General features: G+C 51.6%; 2 protein-coding genes across 2 annotated transcripts; both read right to left on the reverse strand.

The window, feature by feature from the left end:
* Positions 1-415: 415 nt before the first annotated feature.
* Positions 416-18,559, reverse strand: LOC132592129 (uncharacterized). Its single transcript, XM_088669364.1, has 2 exons — positions 18,469-18,559; positions 416-2,730 (listed from the first exon to the last, which is right to left on the reverse strand). The coding sequence occupies exon 2, from the start codon at positions 2,727-2,729 to the stop codon at positions 831-833; it is 1,899 nt and encodes a 632-aa protein (XP_088525490.1). The 5' UTR covers position 2,730; positions 18,469-18,559; the 3' UTR covers positions 416-830.
* Positions 13,772-18,600, reverse strand: CPN2 (carboxypeptidase N subunit 2). The gene is made up of 2 exons (XM_035133922.3): positions 18,469-18,600; positions 13,772-16,342 (listed from the first exon to the last, which is right to left on the reverse strand). The coding sequence occupies exons 1-2, from the start codon at positions 18,499-18,501 to the stop codon at positions 14,672-14,674; spliced, it is 1,704 nt and encodes a 567-aa protein (XP_034989813.3). The 5' UTR covers positions 18,502-18,600; the 3' UTR covers positions 13,772-14,671.
* Positions 18,601-21,872: the final 3,272 nt, after the last annotated feature.

A 21,872-nucleotide genomic window follows, 5' to 3' on the forward strand; every position in this document is an offset into this window, starting at 1 on the left:
AGAAGACTGTGTTGTGTTATTATTATTAAGAAGGAAACAAAGGGGAAACTTACCAGGAACAATCCAGACTGCATTGTTCAGAATAAGTGGCAAAGGGAACGTTTACTCTGCTGTTTACTCTCTAGCGTGAGTGAGGAGGGATAATATCAAAACAACAGATCCTCTCCTACCGTCCTTAACATTCCCACAGAAGACAGAGACAAAGGAGGAGTTGAGTGGTATTTCCGCCTTTTCTCTGTCACCCAATAGAATTTCTCCATCTTCCACTTCCTTGTTCCTCCTCTTACTTTGGACCTTGTTGATTTTCTTATTTTTTTAAAAAAAACATATTTGGCTAGCGTTCTAATCTGTGCCCAGTTATGAATGTCTGTTTACCCTTACCCTATGCCCACAAGAAGTTCCCACGCCAAAGGAATAAAGAAAGCTTGGTTTATTATATGAAATGAAAGCGACAGGATATATAAATGCTGCTTCAGGCAGCAAAATTACAATTTAAACAGGCAGCAAATCCTACAAGACACCCCCCACCCCACCCTGGGAAGGAATGGATGCCTGCTTTCGGAATCCCCAACTGGGTCTCCTTTGGGATCCTGGCGTGACCCGCAGATAAATCTATATAGACAAAGCCTGGTTTGCTTCACAACGGCTTGTCTTTCTGTTTCTGAAAGCGTCTGTGATGATACCTGTGATGATGACAACAGCCCTGCAGTGTAGGCCTCCCTCGCTCCCATGAGGATGCAGCACGACTCAGGTGGGTCTGGAGCCCCCTCTCTCCGCAGGGCCCCTCCCCTGCTCTCCAGGCCACACTGGCAGGTCAGGGGATGCTGGTCTCAGGGGGCATCTGAGGGTGCTGCCACCGCCTCCCCTCCTGGCAAGGGCTCAATGCTCATGGCTACCCGGACCCTCACAGTGCCACAGCCCAAGTCCAGGATCCAGTCCTTGCTGAAACGCTGCCCTGCCTCCTGCAGGCTCTCTCCTTGTGGGTGACTCTGGCTATGCTGGTGGCAAGTGTCATGGTCGCACGCCAGGTGGATGGCACCTGCCGGATCCTGGTAGGTACACGGAGGGAGGGTACTGGGCTCCCCGGAGGTGTCCTCCATCCCCAGCTCTGTGCTGGTGGTTTCAGAGGATGTCCCAATGGTGGTCATGATCCGTGAGGTTTCCGTGAGACTCTCAAGGGTGGTGATTTGGGGGGTTGAGGTCAGAGCCTCTGTGGTTCTGAGGGTGGTGGCTGCATTTGTGGTGGTGGCAGGCTCGGAAACGGTGGTGCTTGCAGCAACAGTGGTAGGAGGTGGGGGGAGTGTTGTGCTCATCCTTGTTGTGACAGGAGGAGGGAAAGTGGTTGTGGGCAGAGCAGTGCTTGAAATGGGCACGGTTGTTGGGCAAACCAGCTGACTTTCTGCCAGGGAGCTGACCGCTTGGCCCAGCAGATCCTTGGGGCTTCCGCACGTGACCTTTGCGACGTCCTTCACTTTTTTGGGATTGCTGCTCATCCATCGGTGGAGGTAGAGAAGGAGGCAGTCGCACCTCCACGGATTCTCCCCGAGATACACGGAGGTGAGCTTTGTGAAGCTGTCCAACAGGCCCAGAGGGAGGGTCTCCAGCTGGTTCTGGCGGAGCCTCGGGGTCTTCAGCCCCGGGAGGGAAGGTGGCAGGAGACCCTCCAGAGACGAGAGCTTGTTTGCCTCCACGTTGAGCTCAGAGAGCTTGTGGAGGCCTGTTAAAACACTGAGAGGGAGGCCTGCCAGCTGGTTCTGGGACAAGGTGAGCTTTGTGAGCCCCGTGAGGTTGGCAAAGATCCCCACTGGAAGAGCCTGCAAAGCGTTCTTGCTCAGGTCCAGCTGGGTGAGCAAAGGCATCTCCCCAAACAGCCGACCAGGGAGACCTTTCAGCCGGTTGGAAGCCAGGGTCAGCTGCTTCAGCTTCCTCAGTCCAAAGAAGGCCTCATCTGGGAGGGTCTCCAAGAGGTTGTGCTCCAGGAAAAGCTTCTCCAGGTTGGACTTGTTCCACAGCAACCTGGGAGGCAGTGTGCGGATCTTGTTCTTGTAGAGGTTGAGCTCCGTCAGGTCCTGCTGGCTGTCCAAGCTCCCCTCTGGGAGGTCTCCAATCTCATTCTCGTACAGCCGAAGGACCCTCAGCCGAGAAAGTTCCTTGAAGACGTCCTCTGGGATGGCAGCGATCTTGTTCTTGGCCAGGTGCAAAAAGGTCAGGTTAGAGAGCCCATCGAAGACGCCTTCAGGGAGAGAAGGGATCTTGTTCAAATGCAGGTAGATCTCCTCCAGGTCCCCAAGATCCTCAAAGAGTCCTTTCTGGAGGCCCTTGATCTGAGAGTCCCGCAGATTCAGCTTCTGCAAGCGAGGAAGAGACCGGAAGATGCCCACAGGGAGGTCGTCCAGCTCGGCCCCCGTGATTTCCAGCTCATCCAGTTTCTCCAAGTTATCAAAGGCCCCCACCTCTAGGGTTTTGATCTTGTTGCCGATGAAGAGGACTTTCTGCAGGCCGGGCATGTTCCGGAAGGCTCCGTCCTTGATCTGTGTTAGGCTGGTTTCCACAAAGATCATTTCCGTGATGATGGCGCTGGCGGTCTTTGGGATCTCCGTTACGTCCCTTACTTTGGTGTAGACTTCCTGGTTGGCCGTGGGGCAGTCGTAGTCCCCTTTGCAGGCGGGTGGCCTCTGGCCAATTCCAAAGGCCAGGCAGAGGAGGCCAAAGGCCACTGTGGGCACCATCCTGGAAGAAAGCAAGAGGTGTCCATTAGCCTTTTCACCAAGAGAGCGCACATCTGGCAAGCCTCTCTGCAGCTGGAGCATCCAGATTCCCAGGGTCTGGTCCATCCTGCCCACCCCCAGCTCCTTCCCAATCTGCTGTTTTCCCTCACAGAGCTCATTCCAGGCAAAAGGGCCATCAGAAAGGTAAGAAGAGTCCTGCTGGGTGAGGTCAATGGCCCATCACGTTCAGAGTCCTCTTCTCAGAGGGGCCACCAGATGCCCTGAGGGAGAAGGTCTAGTGGGTCGAGCTGAGTAGACCAGGCTTCAAATGCCCCACCTGGCCATAAAGCTCACTGGATGTGACCTTGGTAGTGGGGTGGGTGAGCTGAAAAGAAGGCCAATATAGTTCACAAATTGGTGAAAAGGTGTATCCCGGGATTTTTAGACCTCTCTACCCATGTACAGCGCAGGTGGTGCTGTGGGTTAAACCACAGAGCCTAGGGCTTGCAGATCAGAAGGTCGGCGGTTCGAATTCCCATGACAGTGGAATGCAGCAACTGAAGAGGGAGCAGAAGGGCTTCTGCCTCTTGGATTTGGGTGACTGTCCAGGCTTGTGTGTGTGTTGTTTCTGGCTGGTGACCTTGCAGTGACCTTACAGTGACCTTCTGGTGAGCCAGGTGATTAGCTGTGGGCAGAGCTAGTCAGTGCTTGGAGTGCAGCAACTGAAGAGGGAGAAGAAGGTGAGCTGAGCTTGGGAGACACTCTGTAGGTTTTGTGGCTTTGTCTTTTGGGGGCTGTGTGTGAGAAAGTTTGTGTGCTTATTTGTTTTCTTACGGTACTAGTTTGTGTGCTTGTGCTGCTTTTCTAGGGCTTCTGCCTCTTGGATTTGGGTGACTGTCCAGGCTTGTGTGTGTGTTTGTTTCTGGCTGGTGACCTTGCAGTGACCTTCTGGTGAGTCAGGGGAGCCAGGTGATTAGCTGTGGGCGGAGCTAGTCAGTGCTTGGAGTGCAGCAACTGAAGAGGGAGCAGAAGGTGAGCTGAGCTTGGGAGACACTCTGTAGGTGTATGTCCGTAGCAAAAAGAATAATATTCTTGATATTATTTTTGTTTTGTTATTTATTAATTCAATTTCTAATTTTGATGGTTCTTTCTCAAATCCTATTTTCTTATCTTCTTTAAAGAAATCATGTGTTTGGTAGTATTCCAACCAGCTTGTAAAAAGGGTCCTCACTTCTTCATATTTTTTACAGTAATTCTTATTTGACCATCAACTTCTGTCAATAAGTTATTATAAGCTATCCAGCTCCCTTTCGTATTCTTATTCTTTTTTCACTGCAATTGCTTCTTGGGGCAAAATCCATCTCGGCCTCTTTTGTTCTCTCCCCCATACTTTAAACAAGGTGTTTTGTATTATATGATTAGAAAACCCTTTATGGGCCTTGTTTTTCCCATAATTTAGGTACGCATGCCACCCAAATCGGGTGTCATGCCCCTCTAAATCAAGCAGGTCGGTGTTGAGAGCCAGTGTGGTGTGTAATGGTTAAGAGCGGTAGACTCGTAATCTGGGGAACCGGGTTCGCTTCCCTGCTCCTCCACATGCAGCTGCTGGGTGACCTTGGGCTAGTCCCACTTCTCTGAAGTCTCTCAGCCCCACTCACCTCACAGAGTGTTTGTTGTGGGAGAGGAAGGGACAGGAGATTGTTAGCCGCTTTGAGACTCCTTCAGGTAGTGATAAAGCCATCCATACTCAAATCCATACTCCTGTTGTTATTAGTAGTAGTAGTAGTAGTAGTAGTAGTAGTAGTATTTAAAAGGAGCCATTCCCTCAACCATGAAGGGCATGCAGCCTTGTAATATAGTTTAAGGTTGGGGAGACCAAAACCTCCTCTATCCTTGGTGTCAATTAACACCTTATACTTAATACTTGGTCTTCTCCCTGACCATATAAATTTAGAGATTTCTTTCTGCCAATTATCTATACATTCTAACTTCCTTATAATTGGTATAATCTGGAACTGAAAAAGTATCTTAGGTAAGACATTTAATTTAACCGCTGATATTTGGCCTAAAAATGATAGGTGTAATCTGTTCCATGTTTCCATGTCTCTTTTAATTTCTCCCCATGTTTTCATATAATTGTCTTCAAAAAGATTGGTGTTCTTTGGAGTAAGCCAGATTCCTAAATACCTGGTTTTAGAATATATTTTTAACTTTGCTGTTTTCTCAATTTCCTCCTGTTCTGCTGCTGTTAACTTTTTTAGCTAATAATTTAGTTTTGTTTATGTTCAACTTAAATCCAGAGACCTTCCCATATTCTTGCATAATTTCCATTACTTTAATCAAACTCTCTTTTGGTTGTTCCGTTGTTATAATAAGGTCATCCGCAAATGACCTCATTTTATATTTATTTCTCCCCAGCTGTATGCCCTTAATGTTCTCTTCCTCTCTGATTTTTTTTACACAGGATTTCCAATGCCAATATAAATATTAGCGGTGAGAGGGGACATGCTTGTCTCGCTCCTTTATTAATTTCGCATTCCTGCATTATAGATCCGTTTATTATGATTTTGGCTTTTTTCTGGTGTAAATTGCTTAAATGCAATTACGATATTGCACCCCAAACTCCATTTGTTGTAGGATGCCTTTCATAAAGTTCCAAGAGACTCTATCAAAAGCTTTCTCTGCATTGACTGTTTTTGTTTTCTTAAAAAAGCAACAACTTCAAAGCAATTACGAAAAGATAAAACAGGAAAATCAGGCAGACATACAAGAAGTTAAAATGGATTAACATTCACACAGCATTTCTTAACATTCAGACAGGCTTGCCTCAACAAGGATGCTTTTAGCAGGTGCTCCAAAGGGTGCAGCAAAGGCACCTGCTTGATCTCAAGAGGCAGGGAGTTCCACAGGGCAGGTGCTGCCACACCAATAGATCAAGATCTTGCAAATGCCGGACAGGGATTATGGGGCACCTGGAATAGTGCCGATTCCACCGATCACAGATTGCAGGGAAGATGTCAGAATGTCTCAGACTCACAGTATGTTTTGCAAAGAACAGGATATCTAAGTTAGGTGCCTGGCACACAGGATGTTTGGGACCGAGGGTGGTTTCGCTTAGCTGGCCAAAAGGAGAATTTTTTAGGGTTTTACTTGCCAATGCTATATCACATGCCTAATAGGGAAATGGGGAAAAGGTCACTGAACCGTTACAAAAAAGCAGAAGTATTCTCGTGAAGCTGAGGCTCCAATACTTTGACCACCTCATGAGAAGAGAAGAATCCTTGGAAAAGATCCTGATGTTGGGAAAGATGGAGGGCACAAGGAGAAGGGGACGACAGAGGATGAGATGGTTGGACGGTGTTCTCGAAGCTACGAACATGAGTTTGACCAAACTGCGGGAGGCAGTGCAAGACAGGAGTGCCTGGCGTGCTCTGGTCCATGGGGTCACGAAGAGTCCCAGCTGAAGAATCTTTGGCAGATGACCATCCAACCTCTGCTTAAAAACTTCCAAGGGATGAGAGTCCACCACCTCCCAAGGGACTCGATTCTGCTGTTGAACAGTTCTCACCATCAAAAGGTTATTCCTAATGTTCAAGTACCATAAGTGGTGCTAGAGGAGACTCTTGAGAGTCCCATGGACTGCAAGAAGATCAAACCTATCCATTTTTAAGGAAATCAGCCCTGAGTGCTCACTGGAAGGACAGATCGTGAAGCTGAGGCTCCAATACTTTGGCCACCTCATGAGAAGAGAAGAATCCTTGGAAAAGACCTTGATGTTGGGAAAGATTGAGGGCACAAGGAGAAGGGGACAACAGAGGACAAGATGGTTGGACAGTGTTCTCGAAGCTACGAACATGAGTTTGACCAAACTGCGGGAGGCAGTGCAAGACAGGAGTGCCTGGCGTGCTCTGGTCCATGGGGTCACGAAGAGTCGGACATGACTAAACGACTAAACAACAACAACAACCGCCCAGGGGTCCTTTACTTTTTACCTTTACCTTTGTTAGGAGAGTTTTTGGATTTGATATCCCGCTTTATCACTACCCGAAGGAGTCTCAAAGCGGCTAACATTCTCCTTTCCCTTCCTTCCCCACAACAAACACTCTGTGAGGTGAGTGAGGCTGAGAGACTTCAGAGAAGTGTGACTAGCCCAAGGTCACCCAGCAGCTGCATGTGGAGGAGCGGAGACACGAACCCGGTTCCCCAGATTACGAGTCTACCGCTCTTAACCACTACACCACACTGGTTATAAGAAAAAACCTGGAAGAAAAAACAATTCTCTTCTATGAGGACAAAGGGGTGCTGGAGTTGCTGGGGTGCTGTCTCACGCTGGAGAAAGCATATTATTCTACCTGTATCTTACATTCTAGTGCCTTATGTCAGGAGGTGATTCTATGCCTATTAACTATGCCCTGTTTAAGAAGTCATAGTGCTGCAAGCTGTATCTTTCACTGTGCCTCAAAAAGTTGAATTCAGGCTGTATGTCCATCTAGCTGTGTTTGCAGTTTGCAAAGGAGAATATACTGCATAGATAAGGGATGGCCATGGTCACAAGATGTTTTGCAAGTTGGGTGTTTTCCACCAAGGATGTCTAATAATAGGGAATTTACGCCTAGCTGGCCAAAAGGGGATTTTTGCTTTGCTTTATTAATAATGTAATATATAAAGGTAAAGGTAAAGGGGCCCCTGACCATCAGGTCCAGTCGTGTCCGACTCTGGGGTTGCGGTGCTCATCTCGCTCTATAGGCCGAGGGAGCCGGCGTTTGTCCGCAGAAAGTGGGGGGGGGAATGAATGTTCAGACCCCTGGGCTCTCAGTTGTGGGGTGCCTCAGGGTTCTGTCCTCTCCCCCATGCTTTTTAATATCTATATGCAGCCGCTGGGAGAGATCAGGGGGTTTGGGCTGGGTGTTCATCAGTATGCGGATGACACCCAGCTCTACCTGTCTTTTAAATCAGAACCAGTGAGGCGGTGAAGGTCCTGTGTGAATGCCTGGAGGCGGCTGGAGGATGGATGGCAGCTAATGGATTGAGGTTGAATCCTGATGAGGCAGAAGTACTGTTTTTGGGGGACAGGGGACGGGTGGGTGGCGGGGACTCACCTGGGAGTCATTTTGGACTCACAGCTGTGCATGGAGGCGCAGGTTAATTCTGTGTCCAGGGCAGCTGTCTATCAGCTCCATCTGGTACGCAGGCTGACCCTACCTGCCTGCAGACTGCCTAGCCAGAGTGGTGCATGCTCTAGTTATCTCCCTCTTGGATTACTGCCATGCGCTCAACGTGGGGCTACCTTTGAAGGTGACCTGGAAACTGCAAATAATCCAGAATGCGGCAACTAGACTGGTGACTGGGAGTGGCCACCGGGACCACATAACACCAGTCCTGAGAGATCTACATTGGCTCCCAGTACGTTTCCGAGCACAAGTCAAAGTGTTGGTGCTGACCTATAAAGCCCTAAATGGCCTCGGTCCTGTATACCTGAAGGAGCGTCTCCACCCCCATTGTTCAGCCCAGACACTGAGATCCAGCGCTGAGGGCCTTCTGGCGATTCCCTCATTGCGAGAAGTGAGGGTACAGGGAACCAGACAGAGGGCATTCTTGGTAGCAGCACCCGCCCTGTGGAATGCCCTTCCAACAAATGTCAAGGAAATGAGCAGCTATCCTATTTTTAAAAGACATCTGAAGGCAGCCCTGTTTAGGGAAGTTTTAAATATTTAATGCTAGTTACAGGTGTTGGTCTGACGCAGTCAAAAACAAAATAAAAAAATCCTTCCAGTAGCACCTTAGAGACCAACTAAGTTTGTCATAGGTCTGAGCTTTCATGTGCATGCACACTTCTTCAGATACACTGAAGAACATTTAATGCTGTATTGTTTTAATATTTGATTGGGAGCTGCCCAGAGTGGCTGGGGAGACTCAGCCAGATGGGCGGGGTACAAATAATAAATTATTATTATCATCATCATCATCACTGGTGGAATACCTAGGAATAATAAAATTCATGGAATAACAGTGGACCAGCAAATTTACAAATTAAAAGCGTTCATGGATGACATTATATCAACCTTAGAACAACGAAGCGTGAGCATACCGGAGGTGATAGAAGAGACAGGTAGATTTGCAAAATTGCCAGGCTTTAAACTACATAAAGGGAAAACCAGGATGCAGGTGAAAAAAGACATTGAATTGGAGTGTGGGTGGAAAACAGAAAAAAATCAAATAAAATATCTGGGGATTTGGTTAACAACAAATAACTATAACATCTATCAAGACAACCACGTAAGACCAGACCCTTATATACTGTACTATCTGACCCGGCCACACGTTGCTGTGGTTCTTTCCTGGGATCCCCCCCACACCCTGTCCCAATCCATGACGTATCCTGCCCCTCCTCCCTCCACCCCGGCTCATCCCTGTGTTTCGGTAGGATACCCTTCCCTTTTTTGTCCCTGGGGAATGTTGGCCCCTCCCCCATGTATCTCCATACCTTGGCCCCCACACTTGGAGAAATAACTGTTTTGTTCTGGGTTCTATTTCCCAGTATTTACTTTTGTCTGAGCCCTCTGTTGTCCCCTCCCCCCTGTATCTCCATACATTGGCCCCTGCGCACGCATCGTGAACATTTCTATATATTTAGATTAAGGATCAGGGGTGATGATGTGCCCTGGGACGCAGAGAACTACTTTTAAAATCCCAAAGGGGGGGGGGGGTAAAATAGTGAAGCCCCATAGCACCGTAGCAACAGACAGGCCCAGACAGAAGGAGGGGGGGTCATATGGGCCACTTGGTGTGGGCCTCCGAATCTAAAGGGGGCCTTGGTCAGCATATTCACAATCAGTAAAATGAAAAAAGTAACAAAAGGTTTAAAAACAGGGCCACATTATCTACCTGGACCGGGCCCTGTAAGGGCCTGGCAACAGAAGGCACATTCTGAAGCACCCGAGTTGTTCAGTTCCATAAAAAAACCCAGGAAGTGGCAAGGGGAAGGTAGGGAATTGTAAATGGGGTGGGGGGTGCACTGCAAATATCTGAGGACTTAAACTGGGGAGAGAAAGTGAATGGTTGTTGGTTGTGTTTTTTTAAAGAAGACACAGAGGCTTACAATCCGTTGTTTCTCCTAAAATAAGACATACCCATAAAATAAGCCATAGCAGGATTTCTAAGCATTTGTGCAATATAAGCCATACCCCAAAAATAAGACATAGTTATAGGCGCAGTTCTGGAGGGCCCCAAGGAAGAGGGAAGGCTGGACGCGTAATAAAAAATAAGACATCCCCTGAAAATAAGCCAATGTGGGGGTTTTTAAGGAATAATAGTAGTGGTGCTAAATTGTAAAGTAAAAACCCCTTGCCGTGCCCCCATGTGCGTTGCTGTGGGTTATCTACCCCCCCACCCTATGTCAGCCCATGACCTATTTGGGCTCCTCCTCCCCCCACCTCCCACCCAGGGCTCCATTTGGGATAGTATTTAAAGGGCTGTAGAGCTGAGACCTAGTATGTAAAATGGAGCCAAGGCCTCCTGTTTTACAGGATCTCGTGGCAGAGGCGGGGTTTGTGGGTGTGGTGCATTGTTGTGGCTAATCCCTGTGACTGCCCCCACGTGTCCCGATCCATATCTATTCAGTTTGTGCCCCCCCCCTCCATGACCGGTGCATAGCTGCCAAGTTTTCCCTTTTCTCGCGAGGAAGCCTATTCAGCATAAGGGAAAATCCCTTTAAAAAGGGGGTAACTTGGCAGCTATGGACCGGTGTATCTCATGATGTTTTGAAGTATGGTATTTATTTTTGTCTTGTGGCTTTTTGGGGGGGGGGTAGTTGTGAGGGACAGGGGATATCGCGAAGTCCCTCCCCTCCTGAGTTCAAGCCCATCCCCGAGCACAGGGGAAAGCAGAGAGAGTTCCGATTCCAGTGGGGGAGCAGGAAGTCGTGTCCGAGGCTCAGGCAAGGTAGAGGAGCCAGGGTCCCAGGTGGGACAGGAAGGGGCAAATAAGGGGGGGAGACCCATCCCCCCAACTCCGGAATTGCGCAGAAAGAGGAGAGGAAAGAGGATGGGTCTACCGAGGCTTTTGTGTTGGAGAAAGACGCGCCAAAAGCCATTCGGAGGTTCTGAACCCGACTGAACACATAGCTCCGTGTATATAGCAATGACTTCAGCACTGTAAATACGCAGCACCAATAAAAGAATAAAATGCAGAGCTGTGTAGAGTCGTTACTCTGAAGTAGCCCGCTCCGGCCACTGTGACAGCAACCTCCGAATCTTTTTTTGGGCTACTTTGGAGTTGCCGGGATGAGTGCGTCAGAGGCGGAGAAATGGCGGCAGATCGCGGAGAAAGCCCAACAGGACCTGCAGCAACTGGCGCTGCAGGCACAGGGGGAATTAAAGGCAGCTAAAGAAGAAACCAAGAAGGTCCAGGAGGACCGGCTACAACTTGCGGAACAGGTGAGAGCGCTTCAGGACAAAGAGCTGCAATTAAGGGCGGTGGCGGTAGAGCTCCAAAACAAGCTGGATGCCGAGAAAAACAAGGCGGGAGGGGCCCCCCAACTCCAAGTGCTGCCAGGAAGGAGAGCGGGGACCCTAGTAAGCAAGTTCAATGGAGACCCGAGGGAATATCATGGCTTTGAGACTGAGATCGTGTATGCTCTTGAGCTGCACCATGATGAGTTCCCTGATGATGAGCACAGGGTAGCGTTTATTGTGGAACACCTTACAGGGGCAGCCAGGGAGTGGCTAAGACCGTTAATCGCGACAAAAAATCCTTGCATGAAGAATGTCAAACTATTTCTAGAGGCTTTAAAAACTATGTATGCGTCCGATAGTCATATGGACCAGACCAAGGAGGAACTGCATAATTTAAGGCAAAGAACAATGACAGTTCGCGAATATTGGGCGAGATTCACCATGCTAGTGCACCGACTGGGGTGGGAACTGCACTCGCCTCCGATGGAAGCGGCGTTCTACCTGGGGTTGAATGAGGATGTGAAAGATGAGCTCTCGAGAGGTCCAAAGCCCAGTAATATGGATCAGCTGAGCAAAGCGGCTCTGGCGGTGGGGGTGAGACAGGAATCCCGGTGGAACGACAAGCAAGCAACGCGCGCAAAGCGGGCTTGGTTCCCACGGTCGCAGGAGAAGCCACTCCCCCAACAACCCTTCCAAGCCACGCCTGGGACCAGCCAGGACCAGGAACCCATGCAAATTGATAGTGCGCGCACGCGGGCTTTTCAAACCCCAGCGGCGACAAGACGCAAGGAGGGAAGGGGCGGGAATTGCTTTCTCTGCAACTCCCCCCAGCATCTCGTCAGAGACTGCCCACATCGCAGAGAGTGGCAAGGAAAGGCGGGAACGGTTGTGCCCCCATCCCCACAGACCCAAGCCCTGGCACATGGAGAGGGAGGGGGAGGGGGAGAGGGAGGAAGTACTGGAGAGCAGTTCACCATGGGGATGGGAAGCGGAGTTTGAGGAACCAGAGGAAGAAGTATGGGCGTCGCCGAGATCCACTCAGTCAGAGGAAGAAGCAGACTGGCAGCACATTTTTACCCCCACCAGCTCTGACGCCACGGACTTTTTGGGATTCCAGTCCTCCCAGGCGGAAGGGGGGGGCTCGCAAGACTGGGGGGAGGTGTTCACACCAACGGGCTCGGAAAGTACTGAGTTCTTAGGCTTCCAGTCGTCACCGACACCCGGGGGGGACCTGGGGAGGGGAGAAGGGGAGCTTGGAAGGGGGGTGGATGTGAGGGACAGGGGATATCGCGAAGTCCCTCCCCTCCTGAGTTCAAGCCCATCCCCGAGCACAGGGGAAAGCAGAGAGAGTTCCGATTCCAGTGGGGAAGCAGGAAGTCGTGTCCGAGGCTCAGGCAAGGTAGAGGAGCCAGGGTCCCAGGTGGGACAGGAAGGGGCAAATAAGGGGGGGAGACCCATCCCCCCAACTCCGGAATTACGCAGAAAGAGGAGGGGAAAGAGGATGGGTCTACCGAGGCTTTTGTGTTGGAGAAAGACGCGCCAAAAGCCATTCGGAGGTTCTGAACCCGACTGAACACATAGCTCCGTGTATATAGCAATGACTTCAGCACTGTAAATACGCAGCACCAATAAAAGAATAAAATGCAGAGCTGTGTAGAGTCGTTACTCTGAAGTAGCCCGCTCCGGCCACTGTGACAGTAGTGTTGCTAAATGGTAAAGTAAAAACCCCTTGCCATGCAGGGACCTACATAAATCAAAGGCCGTGCTGCGTTCTGTGCCACCACCACCCCAGGGCAGTCCCCGACCTCCACTTGGCAATGTTGTTTTTTTGGTGGGGTTTTTTTGGGGGGGGTAGTGGTGCTAAATGGTAAAGTAAAAACCCCTTGCCGTGCCCCCAAGTGCGTTGCTGTGGGTTTTCCCCCTCCCCGGGCCTGTCAGGGGCCTACATAAAACAATAATGGTCTTATAATGGCCGCCTGTGTGGTTTCAGTTGCTTGGTTGATGATGATGTCATTTGGTTTGTGGGTGTGGCTTAGATTTCACAGGAAGGGAGGGGGTGTACTGTGGGAGGAATTCCACTTGAGGGCGCTGTTTGAGTTGGTGGAAAACCAGGTCTATACCTGCGCAGGTGTGTGATTTGAGGGATTTTTGTCCCCAACAACGCACGGGGAGTGGCTTGGATCGTTGTGTCAAAATTTCAGGACGATCGGTCAAGCGGTTACGGAGAAAAGTGGCAAACGGGATTTCACGATTTTTTCATTTTTATATATATAGATAGTGGGAGGGTGGGGTGGATTGACTCAAAGGTTATGGTAAACCTGTGGACTGTTAACGACTGCAATTAGTCGTACAGGAAAAAGCAAGGGATAGTATGCAGAGGACTAATTGCAGTCGTTAACAGTGTCAACAGGTTTACCATACCCATTGAATCAATCACCCATCTCCTCCTACCCTCCACGCTACCCAAACCCCACCCTCCCACTATATATAAGGGTCAGGTGACTTCTGTTTCAGTGTATCTGAAGAAGTGTGCATGCACACGAAAGCTTATACCCAGAACAAACTTAGTTGGTCTCTAAGGTGCTACTGGACTATTTTAAAAATATTTTTCTATATTTCAACTGCGTCAGACCAACACGGCTACCTACCTGAATCTAGGTAATTCAACAGTTGGTCTGTGAGCCTTTAGAAAAGGCTCTCCTATACTGAGATGCTTAAATGTTTCTTGGGTTGCCCTTAAATCTTCCTGCCCACTTGCCACCTTTTCCTGCCTCTCCGGTGTGTCCTGCCCCACCCTTTCAGGACCCCTGTGTTGGGGGGGGGGGGTCGGTTCCCTCCAACTCCACCATTCTACAATCCCAGGGAGACCCTTCCCAGGTAAGAGTCGAGCCCAGAATTTGGCTGATGCTCAGTTTTGGGACAGTTTTGGGACCCTTTATCTCACCAGGCAGACCTGCCCAACATCTGCGCAGGCGGATCTCCACCTCCCTGGCACTGGATGCCTCCCTCAGATAATGTAGCGTGGAACCTGGGAACCTTAGTTCAGTGGTTTCTCAAGGATAACAGATGCGGTTGTGGAGAAATAGGAAGTAAGTTTTATTGTTGCCAACAACAGGCTGAGAGGATCCTTCCAAAAGCCGAGCCCCGAGCACCCGTGCTCTGGGTCTATATACCTTTCCAGGTGGCGTCATTACATTACATATTCATATAAAGGTAAAGGTAAAGGGACCCCTGACCATTAGGTCCAGTCGTGACCGACTCTGGGGTTGCGGCGCTCATCTCGCATTATTGGCCGAGGGAGCTGGCGTACAGCTTCCGGGTCATGTGGGCAGCATGACAAAGCCGCTTCTGTGATGATGCCAAGCATGTTCTGACAACAGCCCTGCAGTGTAGGCCTCCCTCGCTCCCATGAGGATGCAGCACGGCTCAGATGGGGCTGGAGCCCCCTCTCTCCACAGGGCCCCTCCCCCTGCTCTCCAGGCCACACTGGCAGGGCAAGGCATGCCAGCCTCAGGGGGCTTCCGAGGGCGCTGCCACCGCCTCCCCTCCTGGCAAGGGCTCAATGCTCACGGCTACCCGGACTCTCACGGTGCCGCAGCCCGAGTCCAGGATCCAGTCCTTGCTGAAACGCTGCCCTGCCTCCTGCAGGCTCTCTCCTTGCGGGAGACTCAGGCTGAGCTGGTGGCAAGCATCGCGGTCGCACGCCAGGTGGATGGCACCTGCCGGATCCTGGTAGGTACACGGAGGGAGGGCGCTGGGCTCCCCGGAGGTGTCCTCCATCCCCGGCTCCGCCCGGCACCGGGAAGGTGCGAGGCCCCGCCGACAGACCAGCTGCTCTTTCTGCACGGCTGGCAGGCTCAGCCCCTTCAGGGGAGCCGGGCTCTTGCACAAGGCCTGCGCATTGATCAGGGGGTCCGTGTCCTGGAGCCAGTCTTTTAGGGGGGCCAGGTGGCAGTCGCATGTCCAGGGGTTGCCCTTCAGGGCCACGTTGCCCAGGATGACGTTACCCTCAAAGACTCCCTCCGACAGGGTGGCCAGCTGGTTGTGGGAGAGGTCCAAAGCCTCCAGGTTGGTGAGGTTGGCAAAGACGTCCCTCGGCAGGGCGGTGAGGTTGTTGTGGCTCAGCTGCAGCCTGGCGAGGGCGCTCAAACCCTGGAAGACCCCGGCGGGCAGGTGGGCGAGGCGGTTGCACGACAGCACCAGGAACGCCAGGCTGCCCAGGTTGCCAAACAGCCCCTCCGGGATGCTCTGGAGATGGTTGCCCGCCAGGGAGAGCTCGGTGAGGTGAGGGGTGCCCTGGAAGAGCCCATCGGGCAGCTCGGCCAAGCGGTTGCCGTCCAGGTAGAGGAAGGTGAGGTTGCTCTGGGCAGAGAAGACGGTAGCTGGCAGGTGCTCCAGGGCATTGTGCTGGAGGTGGAGGCGTGTCAGGGCGGTCAGTGGGGCAAAGGTGCCCGGGGGCAGCTCTGCCAGGGCGTTCCCATCCAAGAAGAGTTCCCGGAGCTCTCTCAGGGGGCCGAAGAGGCCAGCAGAGAGGCCAGCCAGGCGGTTGTCGCTTAGCTTCAGCACCCGCAGGGCCGAAAGTGGACTGAAGATGTCCCCCAGCAGCTCCGCGAGGTGGTTTTGGGACAAGGTGAGGGTCTTCAGGGATGATAGCGGGCGGAAGATGTCCTGGGGCAGAGACTCGACCTCGTTCCCCTGGAGGTGGAGGGCTTCTAGGCGTGGCGTGTTGCTGAACAGCTCTGTCTCCAGGCTTTGGATGGGGCTGAACTTGACGGAGAAGGTGCTGAGGTTCATCAAGCCCAGGAAGGCCTCCCCGCTCAGAGCTGTCAGCTGGCTGGACGAGATCTCCAGCTCCCGGAGGTCCGGCAGCCCCTCAAAGGCCGCGCGTCCCAGAGACTGGAGGGGGCTGCCCAGGAAGGCGAGTTTGGTGAGGCTGCGGCTGCCGGTTCTGTTGGCGAAAGCCCCGCTCTGAACCGAGACCAGGGGGGCTCCCACAAAGAAGAGCTGGGTGGCGCTGGCGGGGAGCCCCTCGGGGATGTCCTCCAGACCTTCATCCGAGCAGAAGATGGTCAGGTTCCCAAAGCACTGGCACAGAGCTGGGCAGGGAACCGCGGGGCCACCGGGCTGTGCCAAGGCCGAGAGGCAAAGCAGCAGGCAATGGCCGACGGCCACCCATTTGCCCTGCGGGAGAGGAAGGCCAGTAAGTGTGGGAATGTTTCGGAAGGCAGGAGAGCACTGAGGCCAGGCTGGCCCAGGAGGCAAAACAGAAAATGCTGCCCCCCCCCCCCGTAGAAGGACCTGTAGATCCAGAATGGGCCTCCCCAGTCACTTACGGACTCCCTGTTAAAACCATGTTCATGGAAGACCATCTTACTCAGGTACGAGGGATTGCCAAAGAAAGCAGCCCCTACCCTCTGGAACTCCCTGCCTCTTGATAACGCACAGGCACCTTCTCTGGTCTCTTCTTAACACCTTTCTAAAAACATTCTTGTCTAAAAACATTCTTCAAGCCTGTCCAGATGCTTGAAAAGCTGGTGTGAATTTAAAGCTCTGACAGTATTTTAGAACTTTTTATATGTTTTAAAACTATTCTTACAAACTTTTCTTGATTTTATACTTTTATCTTTTTGTAAACCACTTTGAGGGTGTGGATGGTTCCCCCCCCCTTTTTTACAGTTAATAAGTGTAGACATTTTATGAAATGATGATGATGAATAATTTGCCTTGACTGCTAATCAGTGTCACTGACTGGGGGCTTGTCAGGGCTTGCCCCCTGTCTAGAAGGCACGGATCCAAACAGCACTTGTTTCCTTTCTTTAGCTCTGACTCTGAGTTCTATCACATATCCATATCCTCACCTAGGTGCCCCTTTTCTGCCCCTAGGAGGGGAACTTAGCTGCTGGGAAGAGGCCTGTGTCTTCCTACATATGTGAGAGACACTATTGGTGGGGGGTTTTTTGCTGTAAGGGGAAAATCCACATTTCATTGTCAGGAAAGGCCTCTGATGCCAAGCAGAGAATGAGGAAGGCATTTCTTTTATTTAAAAAAATGGCAGCAATGGACAATGGCACCAGGTCCCTCCCCCCCCCCCCCGCCTTTCCTGTAAGCCAGTGGCTGGGGGGCTTCCCTCTGCCCACTCCCCCTGCCATAACAAATTGGGACACATGATGTTGGACCGTCCTTGTGCAATGGCTGTGGGGCTCCAGCCTCTGCCTTACCTTTAAAGCACATTCAAAGTGCATTCCTTCCACCCCTAAAACACCCCCCACCCATGGGAACAGTAGTTTAGTCCTCACAGAGCTGCAATCCCCAGCAACCTTCGCAAACTACAGTTCCCGGGATTCTCTGACATGCTTCACATATCTGCTGCATTAGACCGGATTCTCACTCCCTGCTGGCAGGGCTCAAATCTGAGCCGTCGCACCCAAATCACAGAATTGTAGGGTAGGAAGTGACCCCAAGGGTCACCTAGCCCAGTTGCCCTGCCCTGGAGGAATCACAGCTTCAGAATCCCCAGCAGTTGGCCACCCTAAAAAGGTCAAGGGACCCCTGACCATTAGGGTCCAGTCGTGGACAACTCTGGGGTTGCGGCGCTCATCTCGCTTTTCTGGCCGATGGAGCCGGCCTACAGCTTCCGGGTCATGTGGCCAGCATGACTAAGCCGCTTCTGGCAAAACCAGAGCAGCGCACGGAAACGCCGTTTACCTTCCCGCCGGTGAGCAACGGGAGCTCAGCCTGTCGCGGGGATTCATACCGCCAACCTTCTGATCAGCAAGCTGCTCCAGAGAAGCGGACACGGAGCAATGGATTCAAACTACAAGAAAGAAGATTCCACCTAAACATTAGGAAGAACTTCCTGACAGTAAGAGCTGTTCGGCAGTGGAATTTGCTGCCAAGAAGTGTGGTGGAGTCTCCTTCTTTGGAGGTCCTTAAGCAGAGGCTTGACAGGCATATGTCAAGAATGCTTTGATGGTGTTTCCTGCTTGGCAGGGGGTTGGACTGGATGGCCCTTGTGGTCTCTTCCAACTCTATGATTCTATGATTCTAAGCCCTAGGCTCTGTGGTTTAACCCACAGCGCCACCGCGTCCCTCTGCTTAAAAACAGTTGGCCACCCTACCTCTGCTTAAAACCCTCCACCACCAGGGTGACCTTAGAGGAGACCCATTGTTCTCCCCATGCCCAACAATGAGAGAAGCCTCTCAACTGAGAGCCCAGATCCTCTTGCCCTGTCCCCCCCCTTCCTCTGCTAAAAGTGGGGCTTGGTTTCCTCCTGTCCTTTTCAGGGGGGCCCTGCCTGGGCACTTACCCTTGGCGGGTCCAGGCCCTCAGGCAGAGCCATGGTGCCGTCCTCCCTCCTCTGCCTGCCAGAAAAGCCTCTCGCTGTGCGGACGGTGTTTGCCAGCCAAGATGGGAAGTCACCGACCCCGTCAAGAGGGATGGACCTGGCGATCCCCGCTTATTGGAGGCCACGTCCTGGACCCCCGCAGATTCCGGGCAATGGCCAGTGGCCTCAGAGGGGGCGGGGAGGGCACTGGCCTCTGGGCAAACAAGCAAGCAGGAAGGACCAAGGGGAAGAACGCCACGACTCTGCCCTTGCACCCCAGAGTTTGGCCAGCTGCCTCTCTCAAAAATATATCTCTACAAGGATCTAAGGACAAGTTCATGGAGGAGGAGAGGGCTATCGATGGCCCCCAGTCAGGATGGCTCGGCTCTGCCTCAACAGTCAGAGGCAGCCATGCTTCTGAATGCCAGTTCCTGAAAACACCAGGAGAGGAGAGTGTTGCTCTTGTGTTCGAATCCTGCTGTGGTTTCCCTTTGGGGAATCTGGTCGGCTGCTATGAGAACCAAACGGGGGAAGGAGGGGGTGCTGGAGGTGTAAAAATGAGGCTTTTGGCTGAATTAATTGCGCTGAATAGTTTTCAAAAGTTTAGGACCCACTTTTGGTGCCTTCAATACTGGAGGGGGGGGGGTGAGTGGGAGAGGCTGAGCAGCTTCTGCTTCTGAGCAGGAAAGTTAATAGCGGCTTTGCCTTCCTCTAAAGAGCAGCCCCTACAAAGGGCCTCTCTTGCCTTATCTGGTGCAGAAAATAAAAGGGACAAGAGGGTCCCCACCCCGTGCTTAATCAGTATGTTTTCCACTTTTCGGAGAACAGCAAATAACAGAGGAAGGTTTGATTTTGCAATATGTGGAGGCCGGCCTGGCATGGGGCAGAAACCACCGGAGTCATTCCTTAATTCCTTCCCTCCAAACACTTCTGGGCTGCTCTTCAATTAAAACTACTCAGGGGTGTTTTGCCTTCAAAGGACCAGATGTGGGATGAGGGGGAACCACTCGACAGCACCTGGTATCTCAGGGAGACGGAGTTGCCATGCCTGCCTGGGCACCGAGGACAGTCACTCATTCACTCACCCACCCAACCCCACGCCACTCCTGCTGCCACGTCCGGAGGACTCTCGGCTGGGCCCGTGGGCAGGAGAGCCAGCCCTGCTCCTGCCGCCTGCATGCTGAGCCCTCGACTTGGACCCCACGGCATCCCCCTGAGCGCAGGAGGTGGCAGGCGTGGGGGGCTTGGGAGATTCTCCACTGTTTGATAGAATCATAGAGTTGGAAGAGACCACAAGGGCCATCCAGTCCAACCCCCTGCCAAGCAGGAAACACCATCAAAGCATTATTGACATATGCCTGTCAAGCCTCTGCTTAAAGACCTCCAAAGAAAGAGACTCCACCACACTCCTTGGTAGCAAAATCCACTGCCGAACAGCTCTTACTGTCAGGAAGTTCTTCCTAACGTTTAGGTGGAATCTTCTTTCTTGTAGTTTGAATCCATTGTTTGGCTCCAGAGAGTTCACAGCAGCCACAGGTCTGGAAGTCAAACCAGGTGAGGAACAGTTTAACCTGGAAAAGTAGGTGACTTAGAAGCAGCACGAGAGTCCTCTTCCAATATCTCCAGAGCTGCCACATGGAAGGTGGAGCAAGCTTGTTTTCTACAGCCAGTGTGGCGTTGTGGTTAAGAGCGGTGGACTCGTAATCTGGTGAACCGGGTTCGCTTCCCTGCTCCTCCACATGCAGCTGCTGGGTGACCTTGGGCTAGTCACACTTCTCTGAAGTCTCTCAGCCTCACTCCAAGCTCAAAAGGTTGCCTATCACTGATATAAGGGCTTGACACCATTGTTCAGGGTTCCTCTTCCCTCCTGTGGGGGGGGGGGGAGGGAGCACCCTGTTGCAACAGTTTAATAAAGATCAGGCTTCCTAGCCGCTTTGCTTCTCAATATTCTCTGGTTGGCCTCTGTTATTTTCTCCTACCAATAGGGAACCTACTTAAGGATTCTAGACGGACTCTTGGATACCCCATAAGGAGAAAGGAGCAGGTTTTTTTCTTATAACCAGTGTGGTGTAGTGGTTAAGAGCGGTAGACTCGTAATCTGGGGAACCGGGTTCGCGTCTCCGCTCCTCCACATGCAGCTGCTGGGTGACCTTGGGCTAGTCACACTTCTCTGAAGTCTCTCAGCCTCACTCACCTCACAGAGTGTTTGTTGTGGGGGAGGAAGGGAAAGGAGAATGTTAGCAGCTTTGAGACTCCTTCGGGTAGTGATAAAGTGGGGTATCAAATCCAAAAACTCTTATAACAAAGGCAAAGGTAAAAAGTAAAGGACCCCTGGGCGGTTAAGTCCAGTCAAAGGCAACTAAGGGGTTGTGGCACTCATCTCATTTTCAGGCCAAGGGAGCCGGCGTTTGTCCAGACAGCTTTCCAGGTTATGTGGCCAGCAGAACTAAACCGCTACTGGCGCACGGAGGACCATGACAAGTGCCAGAGTGCACGGAAATGCCATTTACCTTCCCGCCACAGCGGTACCTATTTATCTACTTGCACTGGCGTGCTTTCGAACTTCTAGGTGGGCAGGAGCTGGGACAGAGCAACAGGAGCTCACTCCATCGCAGGGATTTGAACTACCCACCTTCTGATCAGCAAGCCCAAGAGACCCCGTGGTTTAGACCACAGTGCCACCCGCATTACCTAACCTTCCACCTTGGTCTTCCAATGATCTCAAGGTGGCTTCCATGGTTTTCCTCCTCCCCGTTCCTCCTCACAACGACCTTGCGAGGGAGGTGAGGCTGACTCCAAGGGCACCCAGTGAGCTTCATGTCTGAGTGGGAAATTGAACCCAGTCGGGGGCATCAGAGGAAGGAGGGAAGGAAAGGGGGGCAGAGGCCAGGGTGGTGAGGGAGGACCCTGTTGCAACAGTTTAATAAAGATCAGGCTTACTAGTTGCTTTGCTTCTCAATATTCTCTTTTTGGTCTCTGATATTTTCTACTACCAATAGAGAACCTTCAAAAGGACTCTATATGGGCTCTTGGGTACCCCAAAAGGGGAAAGGAGCAGTTTTTTCCTCATGGCACTTCAATGCAGGGGGTTGGACTGGATGTCCTTTGGGGGTCCCTTCCAACTCTACAATTCTATTATTCAATCCCGTGCGTGCTGGATGTGCTTTAAATGTATGGGGCAGATCCACTCTGAGATATGGGTCGGGAGGCGGCGATTTAAGGACCCTGAACTTCACTGCTACCCGAGGAGCAGTTTATATCGTTAGTTTTAGCCTGGAAATGCATACCAGCCTCAGCCCTGCCTCCAACCTGGGAAATTAACAGTGGCCTACATTGCAGGGCTGTTGTACCCAATTCACCACCATGTGTACACTGATATCATGAAG

Source organism: Zootoca vivipara, chromosome 5, assembly GCF_965207765.1.
Source record: "Zootoca vivipara chromosome 5, rZooViv2.hap1.1, whole genome shotgun sequence".
Taxonomy (NCBI): domain Eukaryota; kingdom Metazoa; phylum Chordata; class Lepidosauria; order Squamata; family Lacertidae; genus Zootoca; species Zootoca vivipara.

Bases quoted from the DNA above. Each gene is read 5' to 3' on its own strand.
- CPN2 (XM_035133922.3), bottom strand. From the start codon at position 18,501: ATGGCTCTGCCTGAGGGCCTGGACCCGCCAAGG. The intron at 16,343-18,468 runs GTAAGTGCCCAG...CCTCTCCCGCAG, and splicing joins AGGGCCTGGACCCGCCAAGG to GGCAAATGGGTGGCCGTCGG.
- LOC132592129 (XM_088669364.1), bottom strand. From the start codon at position 2,729: ATGGTGCCCACAGTGGCCTTTGGCCTCCTCTGCCTGGCCTTTGGAATT.